General features: G+C 44.4%; 1 protein-coding gene across 1 annotated transcript in view; it reads right to left on the bottom strand.

The window, feature by feature from the left end:
* Window positions 1-1079: 1079 nt before the first annotated feature.
* Nr2c1 (nuclear receptor subfamily 2 group C member 1) overlaps window positions 1080-17786 on the bottom strand; it is a 54278-nt gene continuing 37571 nt past the window's right edge. Inside the window, exons 11-14 of the mRNA XM_032911586.1 lie at window positions 10221-10360; window positions 7798-7935; window positions 4786-4891; window positions 1080-1590 (exon numbers count right to left, since the gene is read on the bottom strand). Coding sequence (XP_032767477.1) covers window positions 1416-1590; window positions 4786-4891; window positions 7798-7935; window positions 10221-10360 — 559 coding nt within the window. The 3' untranslated portion in view covers window positions 1080-1415. The remainder of the gene's footprint in view (window positions 1591-4785; window positions 4892-7797; window positions 7936-10220; window positions 10361-17786) is intronic.

Raw genomic sequence — 17786 nt, 5'->3', positions numbered from 1 at the left:
AGCAAAACTCTATTAATAATAAAAATGTATTCTGGTTGCAGTAAAATCTCTACATTTGTGTTTTAAAAATAAATATTAGGATGTGATGCGTGTCTATAATCCCAGCAATGGGGAGCTGGAGGCAGGAAGGTTACCGCAAACTTGAGTTCAGTCTGGCTGGGTGACAAGATCCTGTCTCAAGAAAACAAAATGGAGATGTGGAAAGGAGGGAAGGGGGAGAGAAGGAGGGGGAAAAAGGAGGAAGGGAAGAGATGAGGGGAGGAGAATATCAGCCAATAGATGAATAGATGCACTGAAGGAATCCATTATAAAATCAGTACAAAGAAATACTGATTGTCACACTGGCATGGAAGACTGAGGAGTCTGAAATGCTTTGGTTGTAGCAAATAACAAAACGTGAGGTTGTTACAGCAGCCCTCCTCGACTTTGCAGTGAAAAGAACCGGTGCAGATTCTTTTGCTTTTACAAATTATTAATTGCTTTAATTATTTAACTCAACCTTGGAACCACATGGGCTTTGATAACTGCATTACTTAACAAACTGGGTGAGGTCTTTTTAAAAGACCTCATAAAAATGGCTAAAGGCCAGAGTAGGGTGGAGAAGCTGAGCCTGCATCTGAGAAGAGGAGAGAGGCTTTCTGTGGGATGAAAAAAAACAACTATTTTACTATCTATTCTAAAACACTAACACAGCCCGGGGGCGTCTCTACTATGTTTAAAACACAGTAAATCCCAAATTTTAGAACAGGATCCTCATCCTATTCTCAAGACTAATTTTCTACCACAACAAATAAAAGTGCTTGTAACTAATAATCTACTACACTAAAAAAAATACAAATGGCTCATGTCTCATTGCCAGCAACGAGTGTTATATGCTAAAGGGCACCTTGATGTGTATAAAAGCATATATATTTATTTCCTATAGCTCTGGCATTATCATTACGTCATTGAGCATAAGATAACCTTTTGGCCTGGTAACTAAGATGACCACGGATGAGCGAGACGTAAGAAGTTTCTGCTTAGGTAGCTCATTGTTACAGTGTACAGGCTCAGTGGCATTAAACAGGAAGAAAACACAATTCAGGGGGGAAAGACTAGTTTATTTGTTTTATAAAATAGAATGAGAAAGCTTAGTGTAGACAGTCAGGAGGAGAGAGTCTTAAGTGTCATCCTCCCCAAGAACAGCCCCGTACCATTGTTGATTCATTCCTATAGGACAGATAGGGTAGTATAATTCCTGACCCCTGCCTGGTCACTTAACTTCTTCTTAAGGAATCCAAAAGAAAAATACTTTTGATTTTGGTTACTCTTAAAGTTAATATTCGCAGATGCCCTGGAAGTAACAGTTCGATTTGGTTTCATGTGTTCCGAGAAGGAACGGTAAACTTTAGCCCGGAGCAGGGTGACCTCCACTTTCAAAGGCTGTGACCAATTATTTGAGAGTTGTAATCTGCAGGCTCCATTTTTAAAATGTGTGGGATGACACTGTCGATCCGTACGTTGCCAATGAGACCTTTGAAGAACAATTCCTCAGTGATGGTGGCATTCATCAGCCGCAAGGCCGGTAGTCTGAGAAGTAATCTAGACAGCCTGAAAGAGGAAGAGGAGACGGGGGCAAAGTCAAAAGAGAAAGAAAAGCATCCATGTGAAATAATGAAGATCAAAGTTTCAAAACTGAGGACAAGCATTTTGGAATGGCAGGGCTTAGAGTGGCAGGGCTGCCACCCACATCGCACCGTCCCCTCCACAGGAAAGCTTTCCTCTGAACTGCCGCACCACACTGTGCCCACCTGGCTACAAGAACTGTGTGACTAAAGTATTACATCACGGATTAGGTGCACTCGAGAACAGCTTCCCAACCCATTTCAGAGGGTAAGAACAGTGCTCTATGTTATCAGAACACAGGAGGTTCAGAAACTCTTTTCTTTTGAAAACACACACAGACACATATACACACACATACATATACATAGACACACACAGACAGATACACACATACAGTAAACATATACACACTGTGTGGTCTGTACATGCTCAGCCCAGGGAGTGGCACTATTAGAAGGTATGGCACTGTTGGAGTAGGTGTGGCCTTGTTGGATTAGGTGTGTCACTGTGGGCATGGGCTTTAAGACCCTCATCCTAGCTGCCTGGAAACTAGTGTTCTGCTATAGTGGCTTTCAGATGAAGATATAGAACTCTCAGCTCCTTCTGCACCAGACCTACCTGACGGCTCCCACCTTGATGACAATGGACTGAACCTCTGAACCTGTAAGCCAGCCCCAGTTCAATGTCGTCTTTATAATTAGAGTTCTTGGTCATGGTGTCTGTACACAGTAGTGAAAGCCCTAACTAAGACATACATAGACACACAATCACAGATACAGACACACATTCATATAGATTACACACAGACACACTTAGATACAAAGATACACATACACAAGTATAAAGAGACACAGACAGACAAAGACACACACACACACACCCATAGACACACTAACAGACACAGAGATACAGAGATACATATACACATAGATACACATACATAGACACAGGCAGACACAGACATAAAAAGACAGACAGACAGACACACACACATACATACAAGCACACACACGCACACTCTTAGAAATGATGTAACAGACAACTGTTATAAAGATAAATAAATAATAGATAAATAAAAAGGTCATTAGGCTCAAAGAGTGACTCAACTGTCCCTTGTGTCATTTCCTCTTTCCACAGAGCTGGCGTGAAGACGAAGGACTGCTTCCTGTCCAATTCTAGGTTATGAGCAAGTGTGTCTGAAGTGGAAAAGCACTGTTCAATGTAGAGAGCGGCGCGGCAAAACAAAGATGGCGCCGACATCCAGCCTTGTCTGGATGTCGACAACTTACTGCGCATGTGCAGGCTTGTCCCCTTGCTAGGGCGGCCATACGATAATGAGATGTAGGGCTCCCTCTAGTGGTGAACAGCGGTACTGCACATGTGCGGTTTATGCACCAGGTGTCAGTTGACCGTTAATATGCTAATGAGGTGATTCATTCTCCGCCAATCCCTGGAGGACAAGTAGTGGGGTGATCCATGCCCCACCAATCCCTGAGAGATAATTAGCATACTGTTGTGTATATAAGTCGAGCGACTTTGCTGCTCGGGGTCCCTGTTCAAGAGAGCTGTAACACTAAGAAGAGCTGTAACACTAAGAAGAGCTGTAACACAGTAAAGGCTTGTTCGCAGAAGAATCCTGTTGCTGCGCGTCGTTCTTGCTGGCGGGACATTGGGCGCGCGACAGTTCAAGGGAACTGACTTTTGAATAAGCAGGAACGTAAGAACTGAGAAAGCATCCTTTCCCTTGTGCTTTGGGTGGTCAGGAAGTAAAGCAGGGAGTGTCATCTGACCGCTGAGGTGGACAGTCAATGCTGAACGCCCCAGCAGTCTGCAGCAGGGTACGCCTTCAGAGGGGGAAGCAGGGGTACTGCAGAGGGGGATGCAGGGGTACTGCAGAGGGGGATGCAGTCAAAGGCAGGGCAAAATGAGAGAGCACGACACGCTGCCTCCTACTACTCATAACGGCATGCCATTTAGAATGCATGGGTAATCTCCGGGATTCCTTGTTTCGTGTTTTTTGTCTGAGAGTGACCACAGGTCACTGTGCATAACGAAGCCTACTGGACTTTTCAGAAGGGCATACTATTATCATAAGGAACATGAAACTCAGACATTAAACTCAGCAAGCATGGCATTATCCATATATAATCAAAAACTGTCCTTCTAATCATTCTGATCTACTGTGTTTCCTTCAGAGGTGGGTGGCTGTTTTCATAAAAATAAGAAAGGAAAATTCCCTCCAACCCCAAAGAACACTGGCGAAAAATGACTTGGAAGAATTACCATAAGCTATATTTCAAAGCTAATTATATATCAGTTTATAAGTGTTTTAGTTTATCATTTTCATCTCTCTTTCTACTAATACAATTATTTCATCTGAAAAGTTGGGATCTACAGCTCATCTGCCTGGGCGAGGTTTGGCTCTGACAATCCTGCATCCTTCAGACAGTTTCTCACCCTCTCAATTTAAAGCAGTAATTTCTCTACCTTCCCAACCCTGCAATCCTTTAATACGGTTCCTCACGTAGAAGTGACCCCCAACCACAAAATTATTTTGTTGCTACTTCTTAACTGTAATTACAGCATGTTAATTATGCTATGATGAACTGTAATATTAATGTCTGATATGCAAGATATCTGATAATGTGAACCCTGTGAGAGGTCATTTGACTCCCAAAGGGGTCGCAACCCACAGGTTGAGAACCACTGATTTAGATCGAGCACTCATTAGCCATTGTTAACAGCTGGTTTCTCCCCTCTGTGTGGGAGACCACACCCAGAGCCTTGTACTATGTGTGTTACCACTAACCTGAAGCCCTGAACCCTTCTTCATTGGTAGTGATGAGGAGAAAACAAGGACCTTACGCACACTGAGCAAATATTCTAGCACTAAGCCTTCAAAAACATTACCCACTTCAAAGGTCACGGTTAACTAAGACACTAAATTACTCTTAAAATGGAATATAATAATGGAATAGATTTACTCAAAAGCTCTCAGGGCAGGCATGCCACATGCCTGTGTATAATCCTAGAAGTCTGGAGGCAGAGGCAGGGGAGTCGTGGTTGAAGGTTTTCCATGGTTGCACGTTCAAGGTCAAAGTAAGCTCCATGAGACCCTATCTCAGAGCAAACACAAATCCTCTGAATGAATTGTATTAAATAGTTCTGGCTGAGAGGTACCTGTAGGTGTCATCTGGATATGTCCTGGTGATGTAATCTTGGAATTCCACATAAGCCTTTTCCTGAAATTTCTCAATCAGCTCCATGTTCTCCAGGCCTGGATGGTCTAAGACATAAAGGAATATACCCAGTTATTTAATAATCATTTAATAAGTCATGGAAGATCAAACAGTTCGGAAGCCCCATCCCACAGACAGTGTTTTGTTCCTTCTTTCCAGAAGTACTTGCTGAATACCCCAAGCCAGTGGTGACCATATTTATATATTAATAAAAGCCGGACCACCGGTGCTAATACGGCTTTCTTTTTCTCCAAAGTGGTGCGATGGCTTTTGTTTAGATGTTACCATTTTGCTTTCAGCAACATAAAATAACCTAAATTTAAAAGCACCTGTAGGGATTGGGGATTTAGCTCAGTGGTAGAGCATTTGCCTAGCAAGCACAAGGCCCTGGGTTCGGTCCCCAGCTCGAAAAAAAAAAAAAAAAAAAAAAAAAAAAAAAAAAAAAGCACCCGTAATCTATGAACTATTTGCAGGTTGTGTTTGTCAAGGAGCCTACCCAGATATGGCTAACTTTAAAAGTACTTATAAAAACATAAATTACAAGCACTTTCATTATCGTTATCAGAAAAATTATAAGAACGTGAAATAATCTACAAAACATTTTGACAGTTATATTTCACAAAATAGAAATATTTAAAGTGACACCATCAATTTATAGCTTAATTTTTCAATTTTACCCAAAGAAAGCTAAAATTGGCAAACTGGTTGTGCTAAAATGGAGATGTGTGTGGGCTCGAAGTATGTCTCATTGGTAGAGCTATTGCCTGTCCTGTATAAGGTTGTATGCTGGACCCCAATGCCACAAACAGAATAAACAGAATGAGTAAAAACGGAAACACAGATTAGCTCAGGTGAAGCACTGGGCCTGCACTCCCCCTCCTGTGAAACACTCAACTGTACACAGGTCTAATTATCTTACCACTGAGAGGAAGAAGCAGGTTTGCTGGACAATTTTATTAGGACACAGGAACAGAGCGGAGACACAGACCCTCAAGGACTGTGGACTTCTCCTATCTACAAACTGGAGTTGGAGGCCCCTTTACTGTCTGAAAATTAGACACTGGAAAGAAAGAGAGAAGCCCATCTTCCCACATCTGCAGCTCCATAAGATCCTGAGAGTGTAACAAACCCAGGACCCAGCAGCAGCAGTCTTACATTCTGGCTTTAAAAGTGCCCAATGATACAGACCTAAGAACTCAAGTAACACAGGTCTGTGTGCTCTACTGATTGTCTGCAGCTGTCTGATATCCTCAACATCAGATGATTTTAGCATCTTCAGAGTTTTACACTTTCGCAATGTAACTGGGACATTTTTGTGACTTCAAAGCAACCTGACAACCAGTAGCAATTGGTCCCCAGCTCCCCACTGCCTGACTCTACAAATGACTAATTTGCACTCCTCCTCACGGTTGTCTATATGGGATTATTATGCGTGCCTGTATGAGCAGTGTCTTTCACTTAGCAGGTTTTCATCCTGCCATAGCTTATATCAAAAGCTCACTCCACTTGTACTAACATGATTCCATTGTGTGCACGTATTATATATACATACACCATCTGTTTTTAAAACTTTCTATTACATTTATGTATTTGCACAAGTGCATATGGTGTGTGTGTGTGTGTGTGTGTGTGTGTGTGTGTGTGTGTGTGTATTCAGGCACACATACCACCGTGCATTTCTGGAGTCTTTCACGAATCAGTCCTTTTAGCATGTGGGTCCCAGGGATTTGAACTTGGGTTATCAGGCTCGTCAGCAAGCACCTTCACTGGCTGAGCCATTCCACCAGTCTTATCCTTAGGTGTTGTTTTGAGCCAGGATCTCATTTAACCAAAGCTGGCCTCGGATTTGCTATGTCGGAAAGGTTATCCTTGAATCTTGAGCATCTTGCTTCTACATACCAAGTACTTAAAGGCATATCCCACCAAGCCTGGCTTCAATCACTTTTCCCATGGACAATTACCTGGTATGCGTTCACCTTTTGGCTATGACTGGTGCCAACACAAATATTCATTTCAAGATTTTTATGTACGTATATAATTTTGTACTTTGAGGTCAATAGGAATTGAATATGTGTTTGACTTTTTTTGTGTGTGTGTGTGTGTGTGTGTGTGTGTGTGTGTGTGTGTGTGTCCTTGTTATTGCAGGGGTGTGTGTGTGTGTGTGTGTGTGTGTGTGTAGTGTCCTTGTTATTGCAGGGGTGTGTGTGTGTGTGTGTGTGTGTGTAAGTGTCCTTGTTATTGCAGGGGTGTGTGTGTGTGTGTGTGTGTGTGTGTGTGTGTGTGTGTCCTTGTTATTGCAGGGTGTGTGTGTGTGTGTGTGTGTGTGTGTGTGTAGCAAGTGTCCTTGTTATTGCAGGGTGTGTGTGTGTGTGTGTGTGTGTGCGCGCGCGCGCGCGCGCGCATGCGCATTTGTGTGTGGAAGCCACAGGTGGCTGTCGGGTGTCTTTCCTCTCTGTCTTTACGTCTTGAGACAGGGTCTCTCATGGAGCTTGTGGCTTTGGCTGGATGGCCAGTCAGCTCCAGAGATCTGCCTATTCTTACTGCCCAGTGCCGGGATGCAGGTATGAGCTGCTGTGCCTGGCTTTTTACGTTGGTTCTTGGGAGTTCTTCTAACTTGGGTCCATGGCAGGACCTTAACTCACTGCACGATTTCTCGGGGCTCCTTATATTCAATGTTTACAGCAGGTGCTGAGCTCCTGTCCCTGGCAACTGTACATTTCACACTCCCGCCTGCAGTGGAACCTGAGGGTTCCAATGTCCCCACAACATCGAATACACTCATGAGACACAAAGTCCTGGCATAGCGGTGTACATCTGTAATCTGTATTGGTTATCTGAGGCAGAAGGACTGCTAAGAGTGCAGGTCGAGCCTGGGCTATATGGCCGAGAGTCTATCTCCAAAGCGCCAACGTGACTACATAGACAAGGAGTGAGGGCAGGGCGTGTCCCGTACCGGGGCTGAAGAGAACGATGGCCTTGAGGTAGGCGTATTCATGCCCGTCTATGCAGAGCTTCACCATGCTGTTACAGAACTCCTGCAGCTTGAAGATGTGCTCCATCAACAACTTCCTCCTCTCCGGGGACATTTTATCTTTAAAACACAAGCAGACACTTCCAATTGCCATCTATAATGTTTGACCAATCTCACACACTCCCCTTCTCTATTTGTATGGAACATAATCAACCTCTTCACAGGTTGAGGCTTAGATTCAGAATCTCTGCAACAAGGGCCCGTGGGCGGAAGCTAAGACATCATCTTCTGACAGTGTGCCCACAGGAAGAAGGAGGTAGAAACCAAACCTTAGCATTCCCTTCTTAGTGCCCCTTTAGATGCAGAGGCATCTGTCTGGGAAAACAAAACAAAAACAAAAGAACCCAACGAAACCCACAGCCCAAGTTCAAAGAGGGCCACGGATGTCCCACAACTACTAGGTCGATTATCTAGAGTTTAGGAAGCCCTAATTTGATGTCCAGCACTGCGAAAGGCCTGGTGTGGCGGTGTCCACCGTTAGCCCCAACACTTGGGAGAAGGGAGAAAGAGAGCATGAGGAGCTCATGGTCGTCCTTTGATATTTAAGGAGTCTGAGGCCAGAAGAGACCCCGACTCAAAAGAAACAAAGAACAACAACAATTAACCAAAAAGCAAAACCAAACAAATCAAACAAACAAAAGAAACAAAGAAGGCTCAAATGTTTATAACAGGATTTTATTTAAGCTTATGCCACCTGAAAAAAATGAAGCAAAATCATTTTCAATTTTAAACATTAGAAACTTCAGTATATTAAAGACAAAAGTGGAGCAAAATGCATTGCTAAGAACAAAGTAGAGAAAAATATAACTGATCTGTCTATCGGGGTCTGTGTAAAATACACCCGACTGTGTTACTAAGGAAGGCGAGCCGTGGAACACGTGGGCAGAGGAGTCTGGACCAGGGATGAGAAGGCGGTGTGATTCTGCCTTCTGGGAACTTTCTCATAGGTGAGATTTACGAAGACTCTCAGCCCTTGGTGAGGCAGCAGAAGATTTTAAAATATTGTGAAGCAAAAAAGTCAGGTGTTTTGGTGCATACCTCCGATCACAGCACTTTGGGAGGCTGAGGCAGGAGCATAGCTTAATACATGCCTAAGCTACACAGTGAGCTCTAGGTGAGCTGGGGACTGCAAGCTGAGACTCTGTCCTTGTGTGAACAAGGGAAAAGAAAGGAGGGGGAGGGAAGGAGGGAGGAAGGGAGAGAGGGAGAAAGGGAAGATAACATGTGGGATAATCAGTAGTTAGCCCAGCATGTGGTATGGGTTATGGGTGTTGAAGGCAAGGGAATCTCAGGAAGACCCTGACATGTTACCTTGAAAACTACTAATGCTAACCAAAAGTACAAAACAAATGAAAACAATGAGAATAGAATGTACTAATGGAGTAAAACTGTATAAACTATCCCTGAGCTTGAGGCAGCAGAACTTTAATCCCGCAGCCATTTTCAACGTGTTTTTAAGTTGCTTACTCTCTGCTCCCTCAGATGAAGCATGTAGAAAGAGAAACGTAAGGACTGTATGACTTTACGGTTCTCTCTTAAAGCAGCTTTTTGCCACCAGGCGTGGCAGCACATGCCACCATGCTGCAAATGCTCCAGAGGTAGGTGACGTCTGCGATACTCCAGGCCAGCCAGGTATGTACAGTCAGACTGTGTCTGCCTAAGCGTCTGGCTCTGTAGCCCGTGATGGCTTTGAACTTGTACTTCCTAGACCAGTTCTTCCTAGTATGGCTGTGCCCACACATCCCTATTCTATTCAGATGAGACAACAGGTCTTAGGGAACTGACCCAAAACCAGCTCATCATGTGACTCTAAGGGTTATTAGGGGAAAAAGTATAGCCTTAGGATTGGGAGAGAAGTACACACACTTAAGTATTTGATCACTCTCCACTTACAAGCAAATATACATGGGCTTTTCTGTTCCTGTACAACGTGGTGGTTTGCCCCTGGCAGAAGACACGTTGGAATCTGGTTGCTGAAACAGCGGGGTTAGGAGGCAAGCCTCGTAAGGGGGAGTAATGTCTTCAAGGCCACACGCATTCTTGGGAGACAGCTTGTTAGAAGCAACCTGGATTCTTTGGCTAACTCAAACGTATTCTCTCTTGCTGATTGATAGCCTGGCCTCAGGCACTGGTTTTTAGTGACGAAAGCTTGACTTCTGAGCCTTTCAGACTTAAATACATTTGCCTTAACATTGTCTTTCTAATTCAAATATATTTTGAATGAGCAATGCATTTATCAAAATGTTAAGATAAAAAAGGTAAAACATCAATGCGATCATCACAGTATCTAGCTTTGGCCACAGCTCCTCGTATATCCCTGGAAACAAATAAAGCTGTGTTCTTACCTTGCTGAAGGCTATTGTGAAGACAGTTGACAAACGTTGCTAATATAGTCGCGACGTTCATCACTTGCCAGCACTGGGCGAGACCGAGGGTAAAGAGTTCATTCCAATAGGCTTTTACCAGTGATATGCTGTTTTCTTGCCTAGGAAGAACAGAAAGGAAAGCATACATCAGGTATAAACTTCACATTGGATGGTGTACCTAAAACAATCATCACATTACAACTATTCTAAAGGACCTGTGGGCGGGCGTACACAGAGACTTCTGGGCTTTGTCCACTTGACAGAAGAGCGCTAGGGTACTAAATGCCAGCCAGCTTGCCTAGCTCACTCTCCATCAGCCAGTTCACAGGAACAGCTACAATAAGACTTACGGTAAGCCAAGTAGGGGGCGTCTGAACTTCCCCTATCAGTTACCCTGAGGTGGGCTTTACACACTGTATGAGTGTGGAAATGACCCACTGCTCTCCACAGACCTGCACAACTTTATGAATCAATTGCCAATAAGAACACATTGCCAAAAAGAAAAATGAAACGAGTAGGCCATGACCAGCCAGGCACGGAGAAATGCCAGCTGACATGGTGGATCAAGTCTGCCTATGGGAGGGAAAGGTTACATAACTGTGTAACTTCTAGTATTTTACATAAGTGTTATATATAATAGACATGATTTATATACAGTTAACGTCAGACAACTAAAATTCCATTTGCAATGAAGAAGAGAGGTAAGCAAAAGGGAGGGTCAGGGGAGAGGACTCTGAGGAATGAGATTAAATGATTTGAAGAAAGATGGGAGGTAATTATTAAAAAATGTACATGCATGTGTATGTGACTGTATGTGCCACATGTGATGTGTTGTGTGTGAGGGCACACATGTGTGCATAAGTATGCATACACACGTGTGTCCTCAGAGGCCAGAAGAGAGCATCAGGTCATCTAAAGCTGATACAAGCTGTCAGAGCCCGTTGTCGATGTTAGGAGTCAAGCTCAAGGCCTCTGCAAGAGCAGTCGATGCTCTTAAACCCCCTAGGCACTTCTCCAGCTCCAGGAGAGAACTTGTAAAAACCAATACTGTTGGGACCAGCTTGCAATCCCAGCAGTCAAGAGGTGGAGGCAGGAGGATCAGGGGTTCAAGATTATAGCGGTTGCAGGGAGCCTAGGCCACGTGAAACACTGCTCAAGGCTCCAGAGCTGAGAACATTCACTGCCTGCGGCAAGCAGGGAGAGTGTGGCTAGCTCCATACTGCGGTGTGAGGTGGTGTGACAGTGAATGTTCCTTGTCAGTGCCACCTGACTCCCTAGCATGACGGACAATGTCGTTTCTTAAACTGACGAGCCAAAGGGAAGTCTTCCCTCCTTACACGGCCTTTGTCAGAACAATGAGAACATGAAGTGGGAAGGTGGTATTCAGTGTTCCATGCTGTTGGATGCATTTCTAAATGTGGCTCTGTCTTCTCTGAATGCTCTCTCTCTACTTAATTATCCAGCTAACACACCCACTCCTTCTTTGAGGGCTAGATCGGAGACTGCTTTGTTGTGCTGCTGAGGATTAAACACTGACCACAGGACCATGAGCCTCCAGGCCCGGGACTTACAGTATTGAATGACCTTTGTTTCCTTGTGATGGTTTGGAATGCGTGGTCTTCTCACCTCAGCCTCCCTAGTGCTAGGATGACAGGTGTGCACCATGAAATCTGGCTTCAGAGCTTGTTTCTTTGAAGAAATGCCCTCTTATGACACGTCTCTCTCCTTCCGGGCCCTTTGGTGCTTACCTGTCTATCCAGCCAGAGTTTACAGATTTCCTAATTTCCTAGTTAGCTGTGTGAGGGGTCTGTTTGCCACACTACCCAAAGGTAAAGAGTTCTCTGAAGTATCTCTGAATTTCAGCCATAGCTCTAAGTATATAGCATACAGAAAAAAACCTGCCTTTTGTTTTTGTTAGTTTTGTATTGTTTTGTTTTTATCTTTGAGGATACAGAGAACAGGCAGAAGTGAGGCCTTTAAAAAGACAGGGAAGCTGTAAGTGTGGGTCTTTTTACAAGAAAAACATTCTTCAAACAAAACCAGTATTTTATTATAAGATAATTAAATTGTAAGATTTCTTTCCTTTCTCCAAAGGGATTCAAGTTAGTAAGGACGTGCTGCTAAGAAACATGCTCACCCCGATGCCGGCACATAAACTGTTTCCTTCTTGAAAATGCCACAAGGTGTCAGCAAGATGGTCTGAAGGGAAAAGCGCTTGTCATCAAGCCGGAGCACCGGCTGATCCCCAGGACCCACACAGTGAAAGGAGAGATTTACTACTGCATGTTGCCCTTTGACCTCCACGTATGTGCTATGCCATGTGCAGTCCATCTCCCAAACACAACATACATTGAAATGTGATGAAAAAAAAGAAACTTATAATTTTGTGCTCGTGGTGTGCTTAAGCGTACTTAGCACAACCACATAAAAGATAATAATAAAAAGACCCAAAGGTCAGCATTGACAAAGAAGTTGGACGTTGTATGCACAAAGCACATGGGAAGCTGAGGCAGGAGGATTGTGTGAGTAGGTCAGGGATATGTGAGTTCCCGGCTAATCTGTGCTACGAGGTGAGATAGTACCTCAAACAAACAAACAAACAAACAAACAAAACAAACAATCCTAGGAGTTTACAAAGAAGTTTTTCCTTCTGGGAATTACTTGGATGAGAATTTTACTTCAGTATTTGGGAAGGATGACCTGTCATCAGAAGAAACTGGCTACGAAATAAACTTAAAGGAAATCTCAAATGCAAAGAAAACCAGTATTTTTCAACATTGATACAGAAAGTAATCAAGAGAAATCTATCCCTGGGGTTGGGGATTTAGCTCAGTGGTAGAGCGCTTGCCTAGGAAGCATAAAGCCCTGGTTGGTCCCCAGCTCGAAAAAAAAAAACCAAAAAAAAAAAAAAAAAAAAAAAAAAAGAAATCTATCCCCGTTAAAATCAAGAAAATAAGAAGACACTGTGTTCAGTGGTCAGAAATGACAAGATCCAGAGTGAGGAAGAGTGAGGGGAGAGGCCCCATGTGTCCACTGCTGAGGTAAGCATGTCGGTGCTTCCTGGGAACAACACTAACAACGGCAGAGCAGACATGCGTGCCTTCAAAGACACAGCAGTTCCACTGGGAAGAACGTGTTTTATGGAAACACTAATACACGTTGACAAAATGCACTTGGTGGCCCTGGAGAGAATAAGGAAGCTGGCAGCAGCCCAAACGTCCGTGGGACGAGATGCATCCGTAAGCTGTAATACTCCCATGAAGTAGGCAGCCATTAGCAACAACGGGAACTTAGACACGTGACGCAGGATGCTTGACTGTAATGCGATGTCAAGAACAGCAGGTGCCAACATGTGACAGGGCTTGGATAGTTGTGAACTTTAGCCTGGGAAGGGCTGGCAGGACACTGAACTCCTGGGTTAGTTATTTCTGGAGAGAAGGTTTCACCTCATGGGTCTATCCAGGGTCACTTTAGGCATGAGGAAAAGTCAAAAGCAAACTAGCTTTCTTCTTAACCTCTGATTATAGAAAGAAAACAGCTAACCAAAGTAGTTAAATAGTGTGGTAGTTTGGATGAGAACAGACCCCCTAGGCTCATACATTTAAATACGAGGTCCCCAACTGGTAGAACTGTTTGGGAAGTATTTAGAGGTGTGGCCTTGTTGAAGGGGGTATGTCACAGGGGTGGACATTGAAGTTTCAAAAGACCCAAGCCATTCCCGGTATTTCTCTCTGCCTCTTGCTTGAGGGTCAAGAAATACGCGCTCAGACGTTGCTCCAGCACCCTACCTGCCTGACAAGTGTGATGTGCCTCCTGTCATGGTGGCCATGAACTCACGAACTCTATCTGACCCTCGGAAAACCTAAGATTCCCCACCCCCCAAACTTTTTTCTTTTATAAGTTGACTTGGTCATGGTGTTTTATGAAAGTGATAGAAAAGTCACTAGGATATATGGAGAGCACAGGAAGGTAAAATTAACTAGGAAAAAGGTCAGAGCTAGCCTGGGCTACCCTTGTATTGGAAACACCCTGACCTTGTGGAGAAGGCCCAGAGAAGAGCTTGGATTCAGAGCAGAGGAGAAATGCTGAAGCAAGGAGCTGGAAGGGGCGACTCAGAGTCAGCCACTGGATTAGTTTATTGCCAGAGAAAAAGTCAAGGGGTTAATTGTAGAAATCAAGTACAGGAAAAATCCAGCTAGGTGTGTGGCTGTAACCCCAGCACTTGGGAAGCTGAGGAAGAGGAGCAGGAATTCAAGACTAACCTGAGCCACACAGTGAGTTCGAGGCTAGCCTGGAATCACAAGACCCTGAATCAAAAACAAACAAGCAAACACACAGTCCTATCCCCCAGAAAAACAAGCCTAAAAGCTAACTCCCATTATGGTCAGCGTAAGAGTACTCTCACATCCTGGTGCTGTGTTGTTGAAAGGATTTGGAAAAGGCCATTACATTAGGAGAAGAAAGCAACAAGCCCCCCTGTAAGAGGAAGGTTCCTAGGAGAACAGAGACAGATGCCACTGTGTCTAGCAGACACAGGGTCCGGTCTAGCCTCGGCAGCTCCGTCATGGTCCTGTTCCTAAGCAGTTGTTTCTGCTCCCAATCTGGAGATATGAAACTCAAGTCACCTGGTCTAGATGCACAGGCGCCAACACATGAGTAAATCATTTACATCTGTCAGGAGATAAGTGGCTATCACCATGAGTACCTATTCTGAAAATGTCTTTCTTCTGAGAAGCAAAAGAGATAGGTAGAAAATGCACTTAACTAAAGCCCCACAAGTATTAACAACAAAACTACTGCAGTGGCCGTGTCACCTGCACCTGAGGCCAACCCAACCCTCTGGCATCCACATAATGCACCCAGGCTATTGGCCGCCCAACAGCGAACTGAATCCATGCTCCTTAGAGAAGAATAATTAACAATATGCCATAAGTCCACCAAACGGCAGGTTCCATTGTTAATGGAAGCAGAGCTGCTTTAACATTCAGGTGAAGTGTCAAAGAAAGCTCAGTATATGAATGACAAAGTCTGCAGGTGCAAATGGTGGTGGCCTGGGACTTTTGGTTCTAAGAACCCAGGCAGAGTCAGGCATGGTAGCACAAGCCTACAATCTCAGCCCCGGGAGCCTGAGGACAGGAGGACTGTCAGGAGTTAAGGTTAGCCTCTCTTAGACACTGTTGGAAAAACTCACCAGGTTACTGTGAGACAGCTCTCCAGGTAAAAGCACCCACTGTTGAGCTGACACTGTGACTCTAGTCCCTGAAAGTAGGAGAGAATTGACTTCCCCCAAGTTGTCCTCTGATCTCTACATGTGTGCCTTCTAATACTTGTCACACACACACACACACACACACACACACACACACACACACACACAGAGTGAGCAACAGAAAGAGAGAGAGAAAAAGAGGGGGGTAATATGCATACTCACAAGTAAATATAAGAAATAAAATAAAACAAATCCTCGGAGTGGACAGGCCTGCTGCTGCCTACACTATAGGCAGATTACACCAGCCAGCCCCAGCTCCTTCATTGGCAGAATGAGTTTCCTACACATTAAACTACAGATCCTAAACAGAAAACTAACAATTCTACTAAATATAGAGGTCTTTCAAAATACAAATGAGGACACTAACCAATCCCCGACCCACCAAGTCACTGGAGCAAATGTGTCTGACTACTGTTGTTTGAGTCTCTCTGTAAAACTAGAGCTCTGTGGACGATCTCTGCATCCAGCCAGAAAAAGCCAGCCCCCATGCCAGTCGGATTTAAAACAGGTTTTATCTCCACACAACAGAGTGCCCCGCCATTAGCACCCAGCTCTTATCTGATTAAGTCAACACATGAAAAGGATTTACTGATTATCTAGGCAGAGATAGGACGAGAAGGCTGGTGTGGCAGCTAATGGCCTGGATTGTTAGCTCCATGGTTGTCCTAATTAAGAGTCCAGTGGCTGCCACACAGAAACCGATTTCCAATACAGAGCACAGAGAAGAGCGGCTGCTGCCGGAACATTACTCATTCTGTAAGCAGAAACCTCGGGCTCTACTCTTGGTTTCTTGAACATCTCGGCTGTTTCCCTGGGGTGAACACACGCAACAGAAGTATTTAAAAACAACAGTGGCGTGACTAATGGAGAGTTCGGATTAGACCACCAATTCTTTAATCTGGGGAGGCGGTTACAGCTCTACGCTGCACTCCTCGCCTGTGTCAGTGACCAGCGTGGCCATGGCACTTAACGCCTAAGAAATCGTAAGACATCACCAGCAGGATAAGGTTTTTGTACCATATTTTATTTTCTTAAAAAAAAATTGGAAAATTACTAAAATGTTGAATTTTTTCTGAGACCAAAAGGAAGACTCATTCAAAGGTTTCATACTCGAAATCCGGCCTCTGCTCTATGTAATTAGAGATCGCTGATTATCTAGATCAAATCACGGTGTCAGCTGTGTCCTTGGGAATCAGGGCTCAGGTGCTGCATGGTTACAAAGTACTGTACTGATAGGAAGGGTGGTTATGTGCATATGTCAAGTGTGGGAAAACAGATGAGGAGGGCAGGAAAGCAAGTGGTTACAAGGTCAGACCGAATACGGAGAATGCCATGAGGAGAGGAAAACCCGCTGACTATAACAGGTTTGGCCCTTTCACTGTCACACTCCCGTTACTTCGAACAAAGGGCTGGCAAACGCTTGTAAAGGTTTGCTTTCTTGGAGCAAACAACTTTCCATTTCATCTGGTTGCTTCAAAACAGAATGCAGGCGTGGTCTGTCGTAGGTAGAGCGATTCTCGATATGGTCATTGGAGGCTGGCAGTTTTGTTTCTTTCTTTGGGAGGAAACCAGATGATTGGAAAATAATCACCTCTTATTTTAAACAAAGCCATGTAGGCAAATACGGCTTGCTGATGCTATGCCTGGGACGAATACTGAGCAAGGTGGTTGTTGTTGGGGTGGGGGTGGGGCGGGGCTGGGGTGGGGGGGTTGGGGGGAGCAGGGACAACCATCCAATAGGAGTACCCAGCCTTTGACACTGCACAGGGAACTGCCACCTACAAAGTTCACTCAGAGATCACACCATCAAACTGTAACAAATAAATAAAATTAAATACATCACCAAACAGCCTATATTGCTGTATCATTTTCTGTTAGGTTCATTTATAGCTGTCCTTGACCGTATGTGCCCCATGGTCATGAGGCTGGACATACCTGGGTTCTAATACATCCTTTCTTTATAAAAAAGAATGTGTGCATGTGTATTTTGCCACCACATATGTCTGTGTACTACGTCCATGCCTGGTGCCAGCAGCAGAGTCAGAAAGAGGGCATTGGCATCCCTGAAACTGGAGTTAAGAAGGCTGCGGGCCACCAGGTGGCTGCTGGAAGTAAAATCTGGGTCTTGTGCAAGAGCAGACAGTGCTCTAAACCACTGGGCCTCTCTCCAACCCCAGACACTCCTATCACTGAGTGATGGCCACTGCCAGCACCGGCCAGTTGGTCCTCTCCACTTACCCAGATTATTAACTTGTTCAAACTATAAAACAGCCACT

The sequence above is a fragment of the Rattus rattus genome, chromosome 1 (genome assembly GCF_011064425.1).
Source record: "Rattus rattus isolate New Zealand chromosome 1, Rrattus_CSIRO_v1, whole genome shotgun sequence".
In the NCBI taxonomy this organism is placed as follows: Eukaryota; Metazoa; Chordata; class Mammalia; order Rodentia; family Muridae; genus Rattus; species Rattus rattus.
The sequence above is the reverse complement of the archived record's forward strand: the minus strand, read 5'-3'. Positions and strand labels throughout refer to the sequence as shown.